The 23,773-nt window shown below is 44.4% G+C and overlaps 2 protein-coding genes across 2 annotated transcripts in view; one reads left to right on the top strand and one right to left on the bottom strand.

Moving 5' to 3' along the window:
• Positions 1-1,162, top strand: part of lrig1 (leucine-rich repeats and immunoglobulin-like domains 1) — a 43,563-nt gene extending 42,401 nt beyond the window's left edge. Inside the window, exon 18 of the mRNA XM_030051362.1 lies at positions 458-1,162. Coding sequence (XP_029907222.1) covers positions 458-666 — 209 coding nt within the window. The 3' untranslated portion in view covers positions 667-1,162. The remainder of the gene's footprint in view (positions 1-457) is intronic.
• Positions 1,163-2,817: 1,655 nt separating this feature from the next.
• slc25a26 (solute carrier family 25 member 26) overlaps positions 2,818-23,773 on the bottom strand; it is a 56,541-nt gene continuing 35,585 nt past the window's right edge. The window contains exons 7-10 of the mRNA XM_030051364.1: positions 19,199-19,268; positions 14,449-14,513; positions 9,994-10,067; positions 2,818-4,321 (exon numbers count right to left, since the gene is read on the bottom strand). Coding sequence (XP_029907224.1) covers positions 4,225-4,321; positions 9,994-10,067; positions 14,449-14,513; positions 19,199-19,268 — 306 coding nt within the window. The 3' untranslated portion in view covers positions 2,818-4,224. The remainder of the gene's footprint in view (positions 4,322-9,993; positions 10,068-14,448; positions 14,514-19,198; positions 19,269-23,773) is intronic.

Here is a 23,773-nt window from a genome sequence, read left to right as displayed (position 1 = left end):
CAATATCCATTTATACTAACTGATAGCATGGGAAACTGTTGGAGCACTGTTTAGGAAGCCTTGTCAGGGCGAGGTACTTTGTAAGGGCTTGCTGATGGATGGACTCCTACCAATACTTGACACTGTATCGTAGTTGCAAGCCCAAAGCACCTGAGGATATCTCTTAGTCTTTATTCTAAAAACTGAAAAGAAGCATTGAGTTTCCACTCCTGTCAAACTCCGCGGTTGCACGCCTGGGCCTGTTTTGGGATTCAGCTCCTTTAGCAAGGAATGATCCCGGTGGAATCGCCCTCGAAATACCAATTCTTACCTTCACATGTCAACGCAGCACTGTGAATGTGCATTCCTTTGCCTCAGTAGCCTACAGCAACTTGTGTATTTGTCTATGTTGTGTCATTGACTTGGCCTGCCTCTTCCTCCTCCCCTTCCCCACATTCCTCCTCTCTCTGTCTGTCAGGTTCGTCAGTGAACAGAACAGGAAAGATGTCGGTGTGCTCACCCTCGCAAGAAGACTCCTTCCACAAACCGGTGAAGCTGGCTGGGGTGACGCACCACGGCCTCGACAGTGACTGTGAGCCAGAGCTCAGGCAGACTCTGCTGTCCAATGGACACACTCTCAGAGCCTCTCAGAATGAGAGCGCCCCCCTAAGGAGAGCGAGTGATTAGCTGCCCCCCAATCCCCAATACAAACCCAAAATGTGGACTCGCTGAGTGGAGTTTCTTTGCACTGGGAAATGAACTGCTACCTCAGATTGAGGCGAATGGCCCTGACCGCCCCCCCTGGCTTTGGACCTAAAGGGGGTGCTGGGAGAAGGGGAAAAGGCAGGGGGCATCCGGAGTTTGAAGGCGGAGCTTGTGTGGGTGGCGTCCCATCTGAGCGTATCAGCTGTACATAGTTAAAACCTTCCCTTGGGAGGTGACCAATCAAAATTCTAGCTCCAAATAATGTGACTTGCATTTGAAGCATGCAGTTGTAGGGAATTTTGTACAGTATGTGCAGTGTGTGCAGGGGGGGAAAGAAATATACCTTTGAACATTTGACTGTACATAAGAGTTGTCTTATATATTATATATTATATAACTTTTACAAAAGAGTATTTGAATTTATTATGTGCATGACAAAGAAAGGAGTGATGGTATTTTTTTTTTTTTTTTCAAAAAAGGAAAAAAAGAGCCTTTATCAGCTTTTTCCAGCTTCAGCTGCGGTGCCTTATTGCATGATCAAAGAAAACTCAAGAAACCCAACTTGTTATAGCCTATATCAAGAGATTTTTTGTGAGAGATAATGGTACACTCTTTATCATACTACAGAAACACTTAATTGCACTTGAATGTTTTTGGCAAACGCTGCCAACCATGGCCTTACGGAAACACAATTCACACTCACTGTTATTGTATGAAGGAAGAGCTTTGGTGTATATTATTTTGGTACATCAGATGGTACAAGACGGGATATTTGGGGAAGATAGGTTACGACATTTAAAGCACTTTTTGTACAAGCTCTAGAGCGGCAGATGATGTACATGATATCTGCCAATAGGTACGCAGGAACCAGTGGTCCTCCTCTTTGTGAGGAGACACGTCACATATCTTTGTTGTTGTCATGTTGCCTGTACGTAACATTAAGGCTCTTCCACCTGTTTCTCAGTACTATAAGTTATTGCAAAGCTGTTGTGATCGCCTCTGATTGGGAAACAAGGTTCTTGTTTGTTCTTCGACTTCCAATTAATTTCTCGATTTGGCCAAGAAGCTGACTTTGGCGCATGTTTGTAACCAAATGTGGTCAAACGTTAAGACTAACTACTCTTGTTATGTTGAGCTCTCGTGTCACCTACCAAGCGGTAAAAGGCAATGAGGATGTTTTCTTGGTATGGACACAGGACAACACTTGGCATGCATCATAGTTCACCACATTTATAATCAAATCTACAGTTATGTGCACGTGAGCACTGACATTTAATTGGCCCGATGCTTAATTATGCAGTTTTTATGCTTTAAGATCCATCTGACAAAGATGGGGAATTGGGAAGAATGATGTAGTCGTGTTGGTAAGTTGTTACTGCTGTATTGTGCCTCAACAGCCACCTTTGTTCATCCACAAACAGGAAATGGCCAGTATTAAGCGTTCGTCAGATCACCATGTGGTAACAAAACAATAAGTTATTGTCATCACTACAGTACGATAATGTTTCATGTGTGAGGGAACTATTGGTGCAGCTTCATTCTGTGAACAGTTGGGAAGCTTGTGAAATGTGCTCTAACCAAACTTAGAGGATAATGCAGTCAAATGCTCCCCTGACTGTCACAATCCCTGGATACACTGGGTCACAGGACACAGCGAATGTTCCGGATAATTACATTGTCTCATGTATGCATGTGTTTTGCCAATGTGCACTTGTCTGTATTGTGTACTGCTGCCAGTGGCCTTATCAAGGTTAGTTGGAGGACATGTTCCTCTGGTTACATCTGATTGTGCCTATCAGAGAACTGAATTTTACTAGCAAGACCAATCAGAGGTCCTCATTAGGAAAACAATCCCAGTGTATCCAGGTAAAAGGGACATGCGTGGGTGAGGTGCAGTTCATGTTCTGAGTAATTTATTGAAATAAACTGTCTGAAACCATTGTACCAATGTCAAAGGTAAAACATTGAAGTGTCTAACATGGCATTGAAGTGTCTAATAAAATCACATTTTGCTATTATTTGGAGTGTTTGGCCCTTATGTATCCCCTTTCTTATGGATTGGACTGACAGCGTGTCAGCTGGAATATAGTACACTCAGCATAAAGGAGTGAAAGAATGTTTTTGCGACAACAGTATTTCAAACAGCTGACCAAGCATTTACTACTGCATACATGGTCACAGTGGATATGGAAAAGCCATCAATTCAAACGAGGCATGCACAAAGTCATGAAATCCAAAGACCTTGATCTTCAAAGAATTGAAGCAGCTTCTGCCTGGACCACAAACACACATGAAGGTAATCTTCCAACCGGGGTTGTCTCCTGACTCCCTAAGCTCCAAAGACAGCAGGCATATTTTTCCTACTGTGGGCTGTTTAAAATATTTGCTGTTGAATCAGGGCTGAGCGAGGGTCAGTAGCTGGCCAGAATGTGCATTCCAGATGAGTGTTTGTCACTGGATGATTGACATGCCCCCGGCCCTGGCCTCCACCAATCACACGTCGACTATTGTTGTCCGCCGGCCTAGTGACAGGCAGTGTGACAAACACTCCCACCTGTGAGACTATCCATCTCTCTGTGCCCCTGACAGGATATTAAGTCTTCAGCTTGCCTGCAAACCTACCACTGAAGGACACCACACAAACACACAACTAACCAGCTTTTTAAGACCATGAAAACACCAGAAATGCTTCATAGAATTAGAGAGAGCAGCGAGCAATCACCTAATAAAATGCTATTACAGTGTAAGAGGAAATAAACAGCCAAATAACCCCAGAATAAAAATACAGCTTGTGCAGGACATTGGGTCTCTTAATAAACCTACATTACTGGACATTTGGAGAATTTTCTGTTACTGCGGTGCAAAATTAAAGCCCTTGCAGGTGGATGAGCTCAGCGGTGCTCCTACAGGATGTGAACAATGGTGAGATATGACTGTCTCTCTCCCCAGTGGGTCTTAAACACAGGTGGCTTGGCTCACTAGAGATTTTACTATACAGCCAGTGGGGGGAAAAAAAAAAAAAATATGAGGAACACTAAGATCTAAGTGTCCACAAAACATAATGGGTAGCCCAAAGGGAACAAATGTAATCTCAAATGTCATACTCACAAAGTTTAAAAAAAAAAATACTGTCTTTAATACCATGTTTCATTCATTCACACACATGATTTATACAGTAAATATGCTTAATAGCTTGTCTTGTGAGACGGGGTGTGGGTTTCATTTGGGAAACCGTCGGTGCTGTTAAAGAAGGGAGGCCGCGGGCTGTTAAACTCAATCCGCAAGGCACTGATGAGCAGGAATGCAGAGCCCTAGGTAATGCGATCAGGCGGATGGATGACTCTTCTCCCGAGCACCAGGTGTTCCTGCTTCTCCGGCCACAGCAGACAGTGCGGGGGCCCTTCTGGGCGGGGGAGTGTGGGTGGGTTTAGGCTTGGACCTCCAGGGGACCAGGGTGCCATTCCCTGCCAGAGAGGCTTCCCCTACTGCGCCTCAGCTCTGCCCGGGTTTGGGACGGCGATGGTCGGACGGGCCCGGCTGCTATAACAGGACGCGGCGCACCTTCTCGTAGGTTCCCAGGAAGATGAAGCCGCCCACGCTGATGAAGGTCATCCTCGGTATGCTGCCGGCAAACAGACTGCAGACAAAGAAAGTCAAAGGCAATGCACGTCAGTCCCTCCGAGAACTTGCAATTGTGCAGAATTACAGCGTGAATATTTTCCCTATGCGGCAACCAACTCAAGAGAGTGTGTGATTCTGGCCAGTCATCACACATTTTCATATAAAAGGGCCCAATGAAACGTGCGTCAACAAACCCACTTACACTACAACCAAGAGCCACACTGGGAAACTTATGAGATGGAGAAGGGAAAAATACATTGTAGTTTTATTTACCTTGAGCACACATTTTCATTTAAGCTGCATCATTACAGTTTTATTATAGTTTTATTATAATTATAAAAACTTAAACTAGTGCTATAGAAGTTATAGAATTAAAGATTTGAACAGTATATTCCTTTGTTATAACTGTGAATGTGTATTTCTCTGGTCAGAAAATTACCAAAAAAGAGCAAGAGAGAGTATGCAGTTGACCTTTTATCACAGGAAGTGAGTGTATCAATCTTAATGTGCCATCGTACCACAAATCCAAGTGTTACACTCTCCTTAGTCCACAAGAAAAAAACCTCCAAAGCTTCCAAAGTGGCTCAAGGCATGCCACCTGAGGAAGTGTGTACAGTATCTGCATGTAGATTGCCATATTGTTCTTTAATGTGTGTTTGCAAGCAAAAGCTCCCAACCTTGTTTTTTTTCCACGCTCAATAAGTACCATTTTCTTCTTAGTCTGTGATTTTAAGCAATTTCTTAAAAATTTTATTTAAAGATTCAGCACAACTGTTTGAGAGATATCACCACAAAACTCGAAAAACCACTCGGTGGAGCACAGACCTCCACCAAGGCAGCAAATCGGGTATTTCCCTTCAGCCAACAGTGTGGTACGCCTCTGTTCCATCAGGTGGTCGGATCTTACACACACACATTGAAATGAGTTGAACCAACGACAGTGTTTACATTGGGTTGGCAGCAAAAGATTCTGAAGTTAGAAGTCTCTAACATGAGCACGTTTTTTTTATTTTTTTATTATTATTACCATCTTTCAATAGCAGCAAAAAGCATTCAGAGGGAGTTTTACTCTGCTTTGCCTGTTAGTGTTTTGACTGCAGAGCGTGGCTCTTGCTTAATTTTCTCCCTGAAGAAAGCCTGTGAATGTGTCTCCTGCTGGCTCCGTGGCAGAGTGTATCACATACCACTTCATTAGTTAACAATATCTGTGAATGATTTAGGACAATTTCGTGGAAGCGGGGTCTCTTTTTTGGGTGCAGAGGGTCTTTTGGGATGAGTAAAAAGATATGTGGAGCCTACAAGGTGCTTTTCCAGAGTGAGAGGGGGCCTGAGAGCCGGTCTGTAGTGGTTGAGGCCCGACAAGAAGCTGTTGACGTTGTCGGGGTCAGAAGATGTGATGGGCCATGAGAGAGCGATGGTCTCCCAAGGTCCCCCCACCACCACCACTACACACAGCTGTTTTTGGGATTAGGCTTCAAGCCCCCCCCGGGCCTCCCTGGAGCTCTCTCACTCCCTGTCTCCCCTCTTTCTCTGTGTATGACTGATGGCCAGATGACATCCACACACGTCCCTCTGCTGTCCATCCATTTCTCTTCCTCTGTCCTGTGACGCTCCGCTCAACTGGCTCGCTTCTTGGGGGATTTCTTTTCCCGTCTTGCTCTCCGTCTCCTTTTCTTGCTGCGTCATCTGCTAACACTTCTCAAACACAGGCTCACTTTGTCCAGTCTGTTCATCTCCCTATTCACCTCTCTCTCTCTCTCTCTCTCCTTTTTCTGCTTCTCTCACCGTGTCCACTCGACTGTGTTTTTGCCTACTAGCACATTCTGTCTGCCAGTACGCCCCCACACTCATCTGGTCTGGCCCCATCCAAGCCAGATGTAATGGATGAAGAATAGTGTGTGTGTGTGTGTGTGTGTGTGTGTGTGTGTGACTAAGAAAGGCTGAGACAAAAAAGTATATATATATATATATATATGTATATAAACAAAATGTCTGTCTGTATGCATCTCCTGCATGTCTGTCTGTAAGTGTGGCAGTTAACTATATTTCTGTCCAACTGTCAAACAATTCTTAAGCCAACGATTGAAATGTTGCAAAAACTAAAAAGTGAACTGGTTGTGTTTCCATCAGCTGCGTTTAAACCAATAAACAGGCGTCTCCAATGTCGCGACATCAGAGGGAAACGTCCATGAGAAAATGGAAAGCGTCTTTGAAGATCTGATAAGTATTGAGTAAGTTGTTATTGTTCTTTAGTGCCTGATGTTGGCCATATTTCATGCTGGCTTCTATACAAAAACAGAAAAGAAATGAACTTGGCAATATTCTACCAGCTAATGATCATACAGTTATGATAGACAATGAGGCATTTCTTGGAGACCAGGGTAAACAGATATTTTACAGACAACATTTCAGAGCTTTTAAAGCCACTTTTCAACTGTTGTGCAATGAGACTGAACCATCTGTTGGGCGGATCATGCCAAGTCTATGTTGTTATTTCTTAAAAAAAAAAAAAAAAAAAAAAAAAAAATGTTTCCATTACCACTTATCGTATCATTTCTTGCTTAAAAAAAAAAAAAGTTCTGCTTTGTTCTGCTTTGAAATTTTTTTGTTTCAAAATACTGAGAAAATTTGATCGACTTTTGCTGCTTGAATCCGTCTTTTCTAACCTGATACATCAACAATTACCGCAAAAATAACTTGGATGGAAACCTCGCTCAAGTGGATTTGTGTCCAACAAAGGGAGCCCCCAAAAGCCTGCAGCACCTGTGGGTGTGGGATAGTGCTGGTGACCAGGGAAGACAGGTTTATGTGCTCTCCATTTAGAAATGGGGTCACAAGTGGTCTTACCACTTATACATCAATTTTGTCGACTGCAAAGCTGTACAAGGTGCCAAGCATGTCAGGGATCTGCAAACTATCCAAACCATTCGCACAACTCCACGTTTGAGAATGCCCTGGCCCAGATCGGGTGTTTGGGAAAGACGGACAGTGAAGGGTTAGCTGTGGATGGTTGGGCTTGGTGTGTGTGTATGTGTGTGTGACAGAGAAAGTGCATGACAGAGAGACATGGAGGGTGTGTATGAATATGTGAGGCAGTGTATGCAAGTGTGGCGGCGTTCGTGTAAGCCCACAGTCGTATAAATGCTTAAGCCCGTCCAAGTAAACGCAGAGACATTAGTCAGAGCGCGTGGTCTTGCCCTGCAGCATGCTCTTTCCATCTCAACACAGCCATCTATCACCATCTGCCGAAACAAAAGCCACAGGCCTCTTTTCTAGGCGAGAAACACAATTACTTATACAACAATGTAACGTACGATCCAAGTCCAATCAAACTCCAGTGAGAGAAATTAAGAGAGACACAAAGGCACAGAGAGAGAAAATATCCACTCATAGAAATACTGAGCAATTAAACAGTTGATAGAACCAAATAACAAAGCGCATACGACTATTTATGGCTGATTTGTACCGCTTCATCTTCCCGTGTGAAGCCCCGGTTTCCAGCGCCAGGAATGAACTAATTTTAAACCGACGCTCCGTGTCACTTCCTGTCTGGGATCAAGCCCACCTGCGGAGCCGGAGACGTCAGAGAGAGAAGCCAGAGCTCCGGTTTTCCCATCAGCTCCGAGGGTGCCCTGACTCACCGTGACATCACGGCCTGGCCAGCCATACAGATCAGTCATCCTGCTATCGTCGGCCAATCGCCTCTCCGGACAAATCGGGCTAAAAATAGCCTCGAGCCTCAACGGAGAGTTGCTCATCACTGCGCCTTCAGTTTTGGTGTGTATTAAGAGAGGGTTATAAACCGCGGCTGAACCCCAACATTCATCAACAGTGATATAAAATATGAAGGTTATTTGAATAGCCTCAAGTGTCCAATTTCCTGTCTTTTACAAAAAATACTTCTGCCATAAAAATACATTGTGGCTCTGCATTGTGTCTTTTTGCTGTATTTATTGGGTACCAGCATGGCATTATTATTTATAATTATTTTTGTTGGGCTTGAGAACACGCTGCTTGTTAGTCTTTGTTTTGCCATGATTCGTAGTTTTGTTACACGGTGGGTGAGTGTGGCTTGGGGAGGCCGGCGCGGGCCTGACTGCACCGCTCTAACCTAACCCAGGGTCTCTGGGGCACGGTACACACACATGGAAGCACTTTAGAGCTTCACTACACTGCAATTGGGCCTATTACCATAATTACAGCTTTAAAGCCCCAGCAATTTGTATCAGGCATGCACCAGCGCAACCACCAGGCCTTTTGGCCCTGCGGAACAACGGGCCCCCTTTTACTTTCTATACGCTCTCCTTTGTCTCCCCTTTTTCACTTTTTCATCTTGTTCTCTCTCTACTTTCATTCTCCCCTCCCTCCCCCTCCCCTGGCTCTCCCAAAATGCCTGTCTGCATCAATATCACGGGTGAATGGGATTTTCAGGATTCCATCATCAGTAGCAAAGCTCATGGTGGCTTGCTGTCTGGGCTGTACGTTGAAACAAAGCGACAGTGATGCAGCTGGTCCTATCAGCCCGGGAGGACAGTCAGCTACAGGAAACAAGGAAGTGAACAAGAGAGAAAGGGCAGAGAAAAAAAAAAGGGAGAAAGAGAGAGAAAGAGAGAGAGAGGGAAAAAAAATAACATCAAAGGTTGCCGTGGTGGTGTGGAGGTGGTGGATTGGCATCAAAGAGCTCTCCCTTACGTTACCGTTGGGCTGTGCTGCAGCTGGGAGAGCGGGATTGGCAGCTCGGCTTTTTTTCAGAGGGGCCGGCTCGCTCTCACCTCCGCGAAATCACCGCGAAACGCGACCTTTATTAAAAGCGAAGGCACGGCTGCACGGCTATGACCGATGTTTCAGAGCAGCTTGGCATAATGCATCCCTCTTGCGTCCCTTTCCCTTTCCCCAGCCTCGCTCTCCCCACCCAAGTCTCTATTGGAGGCATCACCCTGGGCTGGTCATTAAGCACAGAGCTGTGGCTGAAACAGAAATGTAATTACTCTCTGATTAGATTCCAGTGCTGCAGCCTACACAAACAAACGCTGATGTAGTGGCTGAGTTTGTATATTAACATGTGTGTGTGTGTGTGTGTGAGAGAGAGAGATTTGGAGAGAAAGGCAGACAGAGAGAGAGAAAGAGAGAGAGAGTTGTCTCACGTCCCACTGGCATTTGGCCCGGTCCCAAACCAAATCTGCTATGAACATCAAGCGGCGGTGCATCTTAACTAAATGATGGCGGCTTGTACACAAGCAGACCTATTATTCATCGGGGCCGGGGGTTTGTTTTAGCGCTGGCAGCCCTTTGCGGTCCCATTAGACCTGGCCTTCTCTCCGGCGCGCGTCATAAACACATCAAAACGCTCAAATAAACCCTCCACTTGGCCCCTGTAATACCTTAATCAATACGACAGTGCACCACGTCGGCAAGAAAAGCTTTTATACATCTCATTTTTCAGCTGCGGTTGTAAATTCATGTCCCCCGAGTAGCGATTCTATCATCAAACTTGATTATGTGAGGGCTCGGGGCAAGTTAAATCAAATCATGTAAAATAAGAGGATTTTTTTTTAAATGGGCCAAGGTAGAGGAGGCCGTCTGTTTTTCAAACAATTGAGATGCCCTTTGACCTTTAGTCTAAATTGAAGGCTGGCACACACACACACATGCACACATACACACGTACACTTGTAAACATGCACTCACCCTGTAAGCCCTCTGCTCTTCCACACGTCATAGAGCACCAGCGGGATGTTGCCGCTCGCTGTGGCCGTCCCAGCCTGGAGAAACAGAGAGAGAGAGAGGGGCAGAGAGGGAGGGGGGAGCGGGAGAATGGAGAAAAAAAAAAGAGAGAGAGAAAGAGAGAGCAAATAGAGGTGTGATGATGGACGGATTGTCTCCTTCGCTTCCTGCCCCTTGGACAGACACTCTGTTTAGTCTTCCTCAGGCGAGCTCCCCCCCCACACCCTCCATTCCTGCATTTCTCCGGAGGGACAGCTGTGTCAGCGCAGGTGACACCTCCGACACCCACTCAGCCACCCACCCGGCCATTTGCCCACCCCACACACTCCACCTGTTGCTACAACCCCCACCACCCTGAGACCTCTTTCTCACTCCTTCCGGCTTCTCTATTTCTCAGCCAGCCAGCGCTTTTATTTACACAATATGGCTTAGCTGGCTCTAAAACCAGGCAGAGTTTTTAATCCATCACTCAGGAGTGGCAGATAGAGATGAAAGTTGCTGGATGGGGTGAGTCCGGGATAAATGAGGGGAGAGAGAGGAGAGAGGGAGAGGGAGGAGAAGAGGGCAGACTACAGTGAGGAAGGGAAGAGGGAGTGAAGGGTGGGGAGCAGGGTTAGCATAACTGTAGGCCAGACTGTAAATCACCCCCATGCTTGGCAGGAGTACATGTACATATGTGTGTGTATGCGAGGGCTTGTTTTTTCCTATACTTGTGAGGACCAACTACTGAGAAACCGCTGTTATGAGTCCACTTATGGGGACATTTGGGGTTGTAAGGACATTTTGGGTGGTCCTCGCAAAGATAAAAAGCTATTTCTGTCTTATTGGTCAAGGTTAGGGTTAAGGTTAGAGTTAGGGTTAGGTTAGGGTTAGGTATAAATTGGCTATGGCTAAGATTAGAGATAGTAGAGAATGAATGTAAGTCAATACAATGTCACCGCAATTATAGTAAAACCGAGGTGTGTGTGAGTGTGTGAACAGTTGTGTCTACCACTGTAAACTGTGATACGTAGAACTGGTGAAACAAGAAGAAGATTCCTGCATTTTCTTAATCTGACGGGAATCCAAAAAAAAAAAAAAAAAAAAAAAAAAAAAAAAGCCTCCTTCCTCACCCCTGTTTCTGTTGGAGACGGGTGGCTGAGAAATGACTCTCCCCTTTTGCTCGTCTGACAAGTTTTCTTTTCCTTTGCAGTTATGGAATGGTGGAAGCAGGGAACGGAGGAACAGGGTGTCCAAAACACACACGTACACACACACACACACACACACACCGTCTACATGCAACTTATGCTGACGTGCAAAATATCTGTCGGTGTAGCTCCAACTAGCACTTTCACCCTGGCTTACTTGTGTGGCTCTTACTGAGACTTGTTATTTAAATGTGGCACGACTGTGTCAGTGCAGCACTAAAATCTACCTGATTCCCAACTCCAGTACACTGCAAAAAACTCAAAATCTTACCAAGATTATTTGTCTTATTTCAAGTCAAAAATGTCTTATTCCTAGTCAAAATATCTCATTACGCTTAAAATAAGACATGATCACCTCAGAAGTAACTTGTTTTTAGACAGTTGTCTCTTGTTTTAAGTGAATATTTGCTTGAAACAAGTGAAAATTTGCTTGTTTCATTGGCAAAATTTGTTTCTTGTTTCTAGCTAATTTTCACTTATTTCAAGTGAATTTTCACTTTTTCCACAGGCAAATTTTGCCAATGAAACAAGCAAATTGTCTAAAAACAATTTACTTCTGAGGTGATCATGTCTTATTTTAAGTGTAATGAGATATTTTGACTAGAAATAAGACATTTTTGACTTGAAATAAGACAAATAATCTTGGTAAGATTTTGAGTTTTTGCAGTGTATTCACAGCCTTGCCTCACTCCATGTTCTTCAGCATCGAGACTGCGTGATGGTATGAGATGAGTGACAGTGTTGACTCTGTTGTGTGAACAGGGTGTGCAAACCATAACAGCAAGAGGCCTGTTGCAGCAGGTTGCAAACCGACAGCGCCTGGTGTGTTTGCTACAGTGGGTTCCAGCGGCGGGTGGTGGATGTGGCGTAACGGCAGCGGTTTGGAGCACTGGCGAGGAATGTGCCAGGCTGGGGAAAAAGAGCCATGTTGTACGGTAGCAGCATAGGTGGTGTGTAGCGGGAGTGGGTGCCACCCTACACGGCGTGCCAGGCGGTGATCCAACGCTGCCGCCAGGGCAGCATGGCTGGAGTCCTGTCCTGGAACGGTTTCACAGGTCCAGCTGTGACCTGGAGATGCGCCCGCTCTGACCCGCTGTGCCAGGCTGCTTACTGTACAACGGTGCTCTTTCATTCTGCCAAGCGTGCAAAAGAAAGAGCTCTGTCCTCCGAGGGCTCTGCCACTCCGGGTCGGAAACTAATGTGACAAGTTCCAACACCTACATCCCCCCTTCCTTCTCTTCCTAATCCTCCATAGCCATCAACTCTCTCCCTCTCTCTCCCTCTCTCTTTCTCTCACCTGGGCTTGTCCTTTGCTGCTGTGGGAGTTTAACGTCAGTCTATACAGTTTCAAAAACAACATGTAACCTTTAAGGAGAGGCACCACATGTAAAAATGGCTCTTTTGTTGGGATTACTCAATTTTGTGATGCAATATTTTACTTATATAACCCTTGTAGTGTCATAAAATAATGATAACATGTTTCATGCATACGTAATTAATGGCAATTTTATCAAAATAGGTTTCCTTTATGCCCAACTGATTGACTGTCTCTTGTAGCTATAATAATGAAAACTGCAGAGGGATGATTTAAATGAGGACCATTCAGAATCAACTATTGATCAACCAGCTGATAGCCTTGTTCTATCTATATTACAATCTCTTGACTCCCATGTTATACTCACTTACATTAAACTACCTTTAGTTCAAATTACTATTGTTCTTTTTTGTTTATTCCTTGCATATTTGCAAGTATCATTTACTGCTGTATGATATATTGTAAACCATTTAAATGATCTTTGTTCATCTAATTCTTTTTGTTAAAGGTGTCATTGGGCTTTGGCAACACATGTGAAAATGTCATGCCAGTAAAGCCGATTGAACTTGAACTCCACTGACATGTGTGTGAAATGAGCATGAATGTAATGCTTGAGTCAACATAGTTGGTCTAACTCGCTAGAATAATTACATTATTTCCACATTTTTTGAGTCTACACAGTCCTTATGCTTGTGATTTCAAATACTCTAGCTGCAGAATAAATACTGTAGCTGGTAATTCACTGAGGATTTTTTTTTTTTTAATAAATTTTGTTATTTCTGTTTTACAGGTCACAGTTCATGAAAGTTTTACCATATACAGTACACCGTCTTTAGTAAACAAAAGAGAAATTTAGTTGTTGTTGTTTTTTTTTGTTTTTTTAAATCGATCAGATCCCCCACTATTTATTCATCAGAATGCAACAGAAAACTGCCCTGTGACTTTCTTAACTTACAGGCTATAAATAAGTGGAATATATTAGCTCATTTGAATTTCGACCTTATAAAGTTATAATGCGATTGGGGTGCCGCAAGCCAAGTCGGTCGCTAGTAAATGACGACAGCTGCTCTTCGAATAATGTTTACAGGCAACTCTGGTGTCCTGCCGCACCGCGTTCGGCCAACAGCTTCACACAAGAGATCCAAGTCTGTCCAAGTGTCTTGCTAATTCCAGTATCTCATTAGTTAGGGGGGGGTGAGGAATGGAACACTGTGTCTTCTCCAAGGACAGTGTGTGTGTGTGTGGGGGGGGGGGTGGGGGGGGTGAGGGAGTTGCAGGGGGTGACTCTGAACTCACTACCCCCTACACGCACCCACCCACACACCCACACACCCATACAGGACATAGTGAGGGAAGCCAGACATACACAGGAGCAGGAGTGAGCCAGAAGTACGAGGAGGAGAGCGGGAAGACGAGAAGGCGGGCGAGTGCTAAGGAGAGGGAGAGATGATGGAGAGACACTGAGCATGTAAAACAAGGAGAGAGAGAGAGAGCGGGCGAGAGTCCGAGGACAGACAGAGTAACGGTTAACAGCGGTGACACCGGCCTTCTGGTTCACCTCTCCAGCTGAGATAAGAAGCCCTGAGATGGAAATTCCTCTGGAGCGGCAACAAGTCCGCACACTAACACTAACCATGCGCACAAACATGTCCGCCCGACACTGTCCATAGTCCAGATCAAGTGATAGATGCGTGTGCATGTGTCGGTGTCTATGTGTACGTGTGTGTTTCACTACTGTCCCCGTGCAACCTTGGCCTGCTCTATCCTGCATGTTGCCGGTGTTGAGGTTTGTTGAGGCTGTGAGCCCACTCAGCTTTCTGTCTGCAAGGCATCACCTGACAGCACTGTTTAAAAGTTGCTGGCAGAGTAGCTGGTGTGCTCTGTGTGTGTGTGTGTGTGTGTGTGTGTGTGTACCTTTGCAAGCATGATCCTGGTTTTGGCCACGTCAAGAGGAGTGGTCACAAATGCTGCTACCGCGCCTAGAGGGAGAGAGAGAGAGAGAGAGACTGAGTGTGTGTACACAAACACATACACACATTTAGCAAAGTGCAAACATAACAGGGCCTCTCTATGCTCTCACCAGAGTCTTTAAATATTAAAAAATAAACCCATAAAAAGTCCAATTTATTAAACCACAGTTACAGTAACACATTAATTCAGCAATAAACAGTGGAACCTTTGCCCCAGTCTCCATTAACTTCATAAAAATGATAATATCCCCCATCTGAGACATTCCCCATTATTAGACCACAAAAACCAGACAGACACACTTCTATTCCCATTGCCTGCCTTCCGCTGCCTCGTCCAACCCACGCCTTACTCACACACACACACACACTCCCTCCTCCTACGGCCCCATACATGTGCAGAGACACAGAAACAAAGAAAAACACATACACTTACATCCACATTTGGACATGCGCACACAGTCAGGTACACACATACACACCTATCACCGATCTCTCTCTCTTGCACACTTATACGGACACATCCACACACAAACACACACACACACACACATTCCCTCCTCGGAGTTTTATGGAGAGTAGCTATACCCCAACTTCCCTCCATGTGTCCCAGGCCAAGTTGGAGGCTCGATGAGCTGTGCGTTCCAGAGGCGTCCCCACTGAGCCGCAGTGTGTGAGTGAGTGAGTGTGCATGTGAGAGTATGTGTGTGTGTATGTGTGTATATCACTCTCCACCACAAACATAGCAACTGTTCTCAGTAAACATGTCCATATGGGCCACCAAGGAGCAATGTGACTGTGAGCAAGAGGAAAGAATGGGGTTTTGGACATTAAAGTGAGATAGAGGAAGGCGTTAGAAACATTGTTTGATTTTTTTTTTTTTTTTTTACTAGTTAGAGCTCCCTGTCAATGAGATTGGATTTAAATGTATGTTTTCCTCACTAGGGAGGCAGAAAATCCGACCAAGCCTTCACCAACAATACAAAGACAGAGCTTTCGAACTGTAAGCTATTGTGTAATATTTCTGGAAGGATGTAAAAGATGTTAGTATCCTTATAAATCTCGCAAATGGAGCCCCGTTGGACATTGGGGGATGTAAATTTGGCAAGAAAAAATGATGTGATGCATTCGGCATAGAGGTGCACGTTAGATGCAAATCAACCGGTGATGTAATTTCGTCTCGGGCTCGTGTTGTTGCTTCCTGGCAGGTGAACTGTCAGTTTGCGAGGCGGTTCAAACAGGGCCATCCCCGCTCCACGTGGGTGGACCTGGTGGATAAATGCTGGATGTGGAATCGCTCAGTGTGTCTGCTTGAGTATTGTCGAGTGTCAAGCAGATTATGTATGAGTGAAAGTGAGAATGCGAAGCGTAATGTAAGAGGAAATGGACTGAAATTCGAAGATCCCGCTTGGATACCTCTGTCGCGGAGGGAGGTGGATTTCATTCCTACTCTGGACCCCGCTTCGCCCAAAACCTCCACGCCGGCCTCCTCACACCCCCCTCCTGCCCTTTTTTTTCTCGTTTTGGCTTGAACTGTCCTGTCCTGTCTTCCCACTTTCCTGTCTATCCCCCGATCCCTTCTTTTCTCCATATAGCCATGACCCTTCTTGTGTCTGAACTGAAAAACCCTGCTGAGCACCGATATAGTGCGCGTCCATTTTTAGATCTTTACCAGAATAATTCGGATCATCTGGAGTGTGAATATGACTCATGTATCACGCGAAACTCCACAACCTCCGCTGAATGTATACAAAGCTCAACCCTGGCTGTCTTTAGTTTATGTAAAAGAAAATAATCGTCATCTGACAAATCAGAACAGACTTTTCTGATTCTTTGCTTGGAAAGCGTCTCCACCTCAAATTTAAGTCCGCCGCAAACCATTCCTCACCTCACTATATCACCTTTCCTGTACATTTCCTACTGTTTACACTTCACTTTTATTGCATCTGCCCATTTAACACCCACTCCTCCACACCTCCTCTTCTTGTCTCTTTGCCTCTGTTTTCATTCTCTCTCCCCTTCTCTCTGTTTTTTTTTTTTTTTTTTCTCCTGCTCTTGGCGTGGAGTGAGTCCAGGTGGGGTGGCGTCGGGCCACGTCTCAGCTCCTTGGGGCGCAGTGTCCTCATCCCCTCCCCTCGCTCCCTCCTTCTCCATCCCTCCATTGCCCCCAAAGCAGCCAACATCAATCTGCTTGTCCTGTCTGGCCCGTCGCAGCAGTGCAAGAGTTATGGACTGAAAGCTGGGACTGTCCAACAACTGCTCCATAGATTGGTCTGTGGACTTTTTTTTTTTTTTTTTTTGATATATATTTTAAAGGTGGCTCTGGTTTTTCATTAAACAGCATACAGTGGAATATTTGAAGAGGTACAATACAACAAAGTGACAGTACAGCAAATATGAACTTTTGGACTCAATCACCAGAGTCAGATTCAAACCTACAATGTCCAGGTGTGTAATGTCTACCTTCAGATTCATGGCATGTACTTTGAATATTTTGTGCCCTTTGATTCCTATTCACCTGTCTGGTTATACTAATACTGAAGAGCATAATGCAAATGTCTGTGACTGATTACCACGGGGTATTGGGAGTCCAATGTGGGCACCAAGAGGCACATTTTGTTCAGTCAAAATATAACGTTAAAGCTGCACAAACTTTGCAGTAACTGAATTTCTGGACTCAATCACCAGAGATCATGTAAGGTGATCCTGAACTCACATTTCTTCTTAGTGGTGAGTGAAAAAAAAAATCCCAAAAAAGAATCTCTGTGGGGGGTTTCATGCTTGCAGCTGTTTTGTTGCTCACTTGCCACTGTTTAGGAGCAACATTTTTATTTCGCTTTCAGGTTTTTATAGGTCTGCATGGCACTTGAATTTCATTTGGAAAAAACAGGGCAAATCTACAACTTCTCAGATGAGGTGCAGCACCAACCTGTGAGGCAGGCTGATTAGATGGTTATGGTTGGGCCATACAATCTCAATCCATACCACAACACAGCTCAAAATTACCTTAATGATGATTCATTTTGTTAACTCTTATTTATAAATACCACATTTACCATTAGTCCAATAGGCCTCTGATGGCCAAATGCTGGAAATATGAACATTTTAGCACACATTTATGCAAACATTTCACATAATGCATATTCAAGAACTTTGTTGAAGATCTGATTGTTTTTTTTTTTTTTAACTTAAGTACAGTCACATTATTTATAAATGAGGCATATTAACACTTACTGGCTGCCTTTTTCTTTGCAGTACACTCATGGTATTCTGCGACCTGGTTGTGTTTCACATTAAGAAACATATTTCTCATGTACCCTTTCATAGTCAGGGTTATTTTGCAACAACATTTTGTTTATATGTGACTATGTTGCTATGTATCATGTTTGCTGAAGCCATATTCTTTCCAGATGACTGATACAGAATCTTATTTAGTACCAGATCTTCTTCATTTTCAACAGACTCACAGCCCATATCTGATTTTGGTTTGGCATTTGTACTCATGTCAGTGCCAGTGGTGTCAGGGGGTGATGGTATGATGCAGTTTTGTTTTGTTTTTTAATCAAGAGCACAGCACAGGCAGTGCAGAAAGCTTTTACATAACACACAAGTATAAAAAAAAAAAAACAGATAAGAAAGTCTTGCAGTTTTAACTATGAATCTGGATACAGTTGGAAATACAGGACAGACTGTACCTACCTTCTTGGTCACGATTTAAAACCCTGTCATGCATGGATTATGATGGATATTTGTACTTTTACGGTGTGTTTTAAATTTGTCTTTTAGCTTGCTAACCGTAGCTTGGAAAAACATGGATGTGCCGTGGGACTTGTTTGCGCTGGTGTCTGCGCTTGTATTTCAAATCGGCTCTCTGCTCCGTCTCGAGCTCCTCCAAGCTGTGGCTCTGAGTCAAACAGTCTGTGACCTTCCATCTTCTGTTTTTTCCAACCTATGCCTGTCTTTCACACACTTACAGCCTGTGTTTATGTATCCCTATTGTTTCATATTCCAATCTGGTTGTTGTCTTTTCCCTACTTGTCTTGCTTCTTTGTCCACTCCCTTTTCCCTTCACTTCCAACACCGTCTTTCTTCTCCCTCTCTCTTAAACCACTTCAGGCCCCAGTGCTCAGGAGGTCGCACAGCTGCAGGGGCCCAGACCAAGGAACTGGCTCCTCTTATTGCTCCTCTCCTCTCCTAGTCATCTGTGTCTCCCCTGATACTCATCCAGGCAAAGCCAGAGCCACAAAGTCTGCTATGGTATGATTTGTGTTGGCTGGAGGCTGAGAACTGCAGTGTGATAATGAGCCCTTCCTGACATGATAACAATGCAGTTATTATATAGAGAGGATTGTCAAGTTAAAGCTGTCGATCAATTAGGAACAACATTAATTGCACAAGAATAAGCAGGGATTCATGATCCCCTTCTCGCTTCACCTCGTTTTCTCTCCTTCTCTTCTCTATCTTCCTTTTTTTTCCTCTAGTCTTCTGCGTCTGCCGTGCAGGTGAGGATGCAATGTGCCAGCTGAGCTAACTTTTGTGGAACCCTACAAGAATGTGGCCTTGGGTAAATGTCTCCTGCCCTCCTGGCCATCTACCAACCAATCCATCCACCTATCTATCCCTCCATCCATCCCTCCATCCCTCCCTCCCTCACCCCTCTCCGCCTCTTTCCCAAAGCAGCATATAATCCCTTGCACCTGCAAAAGCTCCGCACACTGCAGCCTGCCAAGAGTAGAGCGTGTGACCTTGCCTCCACGACCACAGAGTCTGGGAGAAGGAGAGAGATGACGAGAGAGAGAGGGAGAGAGAAAGGGAGGGATGACGGAAGAGGGGGATGATGAAAGAGTGAGAAAGAGGGAGAGACACAAAGAGAGAGAAAGAGAGAGAGAGAGAGAGGTTGTGGTTATGGGAGATATCAGACACATTGAAAACACATTGTGAACTTTGGTCGGGGTCTGGGGTCCGGGCCCGCAGCTGGGAACGGGGCTGTCCGGCTATTTTTGTGTTGCCTGCTCTCCCCAGTGATGTCATGCTCCTCGTTTCCCAAGAACCCGGACGGGGCGAGAGAAGGAGTCGATGCAGCACAAGTGAAATTTTCACGTTGCTGCTTAGTTCAGCAGAAAATAAACTTTCAAAAACGCCCTTTATCGGTGCTGTTGATAAAGTTATACAATACTCATGTGAATAATATCACACTTGTTGGGCTCTGAGTGCATCCAAATCTCGTCCTGGGGGGGGGGAAAAAAGAGTATAAAATACAAAAAAGCCATCTGTGGCCATCTGAGAACAACAGTAGAGGCAATAATCCTGCCAAGAGCATGGAAATAAAGTCTGACATTTGAGCATTAAGCAGGACAGTGGATCAGCACAAGCGAATGTGTTCAACTTTTCCATGTCGCTGTCTGTAACAGCCCAGCGTTGATGTGGACAGTTTATTTCTGAAATGAGATAGTCACCATTTGAAAGAAGGGACACTTACCCTTACATAATTGGCAGATCAAAATGTAAAATAAATGGGGATCCTTTTCAAATGACAGTACCTTAGGTCCTTAGGATGACAAAATGATGACCATTTTGTAGGATCCTCTACATGTTTGAAACACTGAATGATCGACTTATAGTTTTGTATTTCTCCAAAGCACATATATAATGTTAAAATTGTTGCTCTGTTGGCTATGGTAGGCTGAAGTAGAGCTTTAACTGAAAACAAAGCTAGTTGCATACCATTTTTCTCTTAAAAAAAAAAAAAAATCCAACAGGAGAAATTAATTTGGCAAGCACATTCTGTCTGTGTTTAAATAAACCCTCATCGTTGGACTGCTTGTTCAGATGCAACTGGCTACTGAGTAAAACCACCTGATGTTTTTGTCCTGGGAAGCAACACAGGCCGGAAGGGAAATTTTCTCCACGTTTTAGTGAAGCAATGAAGAGACCGACTATGGAGGGTTACTCCTCTTGTAAAAATGCACATGGACAGTTGAGCTGCCTCGGGCGCTGCAAGGTATGATTGCTTCTCGGGGAGAGGCAATTGAGCAACAGCATGGAGCTATTACTAATATTTTCTTAAGACCATTCTCCCCCTGCAAGTTTAATCTGTTGCATGCCCCCTCGTTTTTCCTCCTCTCCCAGACACACACTGACATCACAACAGCCGTGTGTGCACATGTGCGGGCACGACACATGCAAACACAAACAAGCAAACAGGCACACACACACACATAAAAAAAAAGACAGAGAAGAGAGCAGGGAGGGCAGACAATGTGTGCGGGGCCGCGATGCATCATGTGCATTCCATTAGACGGAAGATTAAAAAGGAGATTTTGTTTTCCACATCAAAGGCCGGCGTGCTGGGGGATTCCTCTCGCTCTTTGTTTCGCGAATAAATAATAAGAGGTAAACCTGGGAAAACAATCTCGATGACCTCTGACCGCCTCCAACCTTTGGAGTAAGGGTCAGGCTGAACACCTGGCCCACCTCCCACAGCAAACACATGGGAGTTGTGTTTGCATGTTTTTGTGTGTATAGGTGTGTATTTTGTGTGTTTGTGTGAGCATGAGGAAATTACACTTTCTCAAGGTCGACTAGTCAGCGGGTTATCCGAACAATTAGATGACTAGTCGACCTCAAGACAGGACTGGATCTAAAATAAGCTTGAGAGAGGGAAAAGAGAAATATTAAAATATTTGTCTACATTACAATTTCTTTGTGATGTCATTTTCAGATTCAGATTCAGATATACTTTAACCTCATTCAAACTTGTTAAAAAACATGGAAGAACGAAAAGTGTCTCCCAGGACCAGTGAATAATAATAGATAAATAATAATAACCTAAAAACCAATAAGTTAAAATATATAATAAATAAAAATAAAATTTTGAATGAATAATAAAGTTTTGAAAACACATATTGGCCTTGGCATTTGGCAACTCTGGAATCATCACAAATAAAAGATGAATAAAGTAGGGCATTTTATTATATGAATCTCACTTGAAAAAAAAAAAAAAAAGCAGTATACTTAGTTAGCAGAGCAATTAGTCCCTTCCCGTTTTTTTTTTGTTTTTTTTTCTGTTTTATTTTTCCTTTTTCGAAACAGTGTATTCCTGTACAAATGAGCGACATAATCGAGACAAATGTAACAGCACATCCATTAAATTTGTTGTCTGGGATGCTATAGATAAAGCAACATCAGGTGAAGTGCAAGTGGCAGACATATATGTAGTAGCATTATGGCTTCCAATATGATTTAAAAATGCGGTTGTGATATGTAGAGACTAGAGACTATGGTCTGTAAGTCTTGTTAAGTATTTTTGAATCATCCTCCAAAGGCCTTGGGCACGCTGTGTGTAAAGTCTTCACGAGGCAGACTCCGTATAACCAAGGTGGGGTCCAGCCCCGCGGTCCATTCCTAACTGGCATCATCAATATTTACTTGGGAAACTCCTTTTGTAAGTGTATGTGATCATCGCAATAAGAGTTCCCATCGTGGCTTGGATATAAAATTCAATAACGTTTTCATAACTTTTCATAACCAAGACAAAGTGCTGCCACATCCTAAAAATGTTATTCCTTCCTGTTTTTTTTTTTTTTATTATTATTGTTTTACAGGTCAGACAACATCATCTAAAGGGATGAAAAATGTGGTGTCTGCCAGTTTGTCTTGCCATTTGAACGAGCAGCAGAAACCTACAAACTCATGTAATCAATATGCGAAACAAATTGGAAAACATGGTTACAAGTTATATCCCTGTACAGTCAACCGTTTGAAAACTGTCCGGACCTCTCGAGAGAATTTACCAAATTCTCTGACTTTCCATATGTGTACATCCCACAAACTTGCATAACATCCCAAACATCCCAAAAATTCAGGGACCAGCGGGATTGCTGTTTAATGCACTGAGAGGAACGATTTCAGTGTTTATTCCTCTTGCACCATTTGATGGTGGATTGGCAGTCATTAGTCGGTTTTCTAGGACAAAATGTAGAGGCCTCTTTTCTCCCTTTCTCCCTCTCTCTCTCCACTTCTCTTCTCCTCTCTCTCTCCCTCTCTCTCTCAATCTCTCCCTCTCCCTCTCTCTCTCAATCTCTCCCTCTCCCTCTCTCTCTCTCTCTTGCTGACAGCTGTGTTGGCTCTGTGTGAAACAAAACGAAAAAGGCCATAACACAGCACATTACTATCCCACAGAGCAGATGGGAGATCCCAGGGTGAGAATGCCACACACACACAGACACACACACACACACACACACACACACACACACAGACGCACACAACCACACACAAACACTCTTCCACATTCCTTCACTCTGGCATTATTCAATCTAAATCACATTGTTCTCATTCGTGGAAGCCACTAAACATCCCAACGGCCTGATCGTTCTCAAGGAACGACAATAAAAACCTGTTGGCTCGCTCGTAGCTGCCTTTTTTTTTTCTCTTTTGTTTGTTTGTTGCTGTTTTTTTCTCTCCTCCCGCAGCCGTCCTCCTCCTTTGTGCGGCGCAATCGCCTCGTTAGCCATTCAGGACACCACGTTTATGTCGAGGATGAGGAGTTGGACTATACATCTGGAAGGGGCGGGAGGAGAGAGAGAAGAAGACGAGGAGGAAGAGGAGGAAGAGGAGGGCGGAGATCAGAGGACAAATAGGGGGACGGGATGGGAGAGGTGGTATACGGGAAGTTTCAAAAGGAAGAGAGGAGAGGAGAGGAGAGGAGAGGAGAGGAGAGGAGAGGAAAGGAGAGGAGAGGAGATACAGATTCCAGCAGTTAAGCTCTCCACCAACGGCCGCGTGCAGATGGCCTGGAGAGAGAGGGCCTTTGACTGGGGGACAAAGAGACACTTGTGAACGACAACATCAAACTCTTACAAACACAGGGACACACACAAACACACACACACACACACACACACACACACACACACACACACACACACAGCTGTGCGGCGTATTGTTCGTCCTAGCCGGCCCGTTAGGTCCTAACATTGACGGAATGTTTGACTGTCCGCTTCTCGCACCCTTGAGACATGATGTCACCCCCACAAAACGCCGCCTTTTCAAAGAGAAATGGGGGGTTTTTATGTGTTCAGGGACACACAATGAAAAGAAAGAGAGGGCAAGACTGAGAGAATGAGAGAGAGAAAAAGAGAGAGAGAGAGACTAAGGTTGAGAGACAGAGAGAGGCAGAATTAGAGAGAGATTAAAGACTGGCTGTGCTCAAAGCTCATGACAAATTACAGGTTGGTTTGATGGAAGCCATGACGACCCATTAAAGCAGG

The sequence above is a fragment of the Myripristis murdjan genome, chromosome 5 (genome assembly GCF_902150065.1).
Source record: "Myripristis murdjan chromosome 5, fMyrMur1.1, whole genome shotgun sequence".
Taxonomy (NCBI): Eukaryota; Metazoa; Chordata; class Actinopteri; order Holocentriformes; family Holocentridae; genus Myripristis; species Myripristis murdjan.
This window is presented reverse-complemented; position numbering and strand designations above follow the sequence as displayed.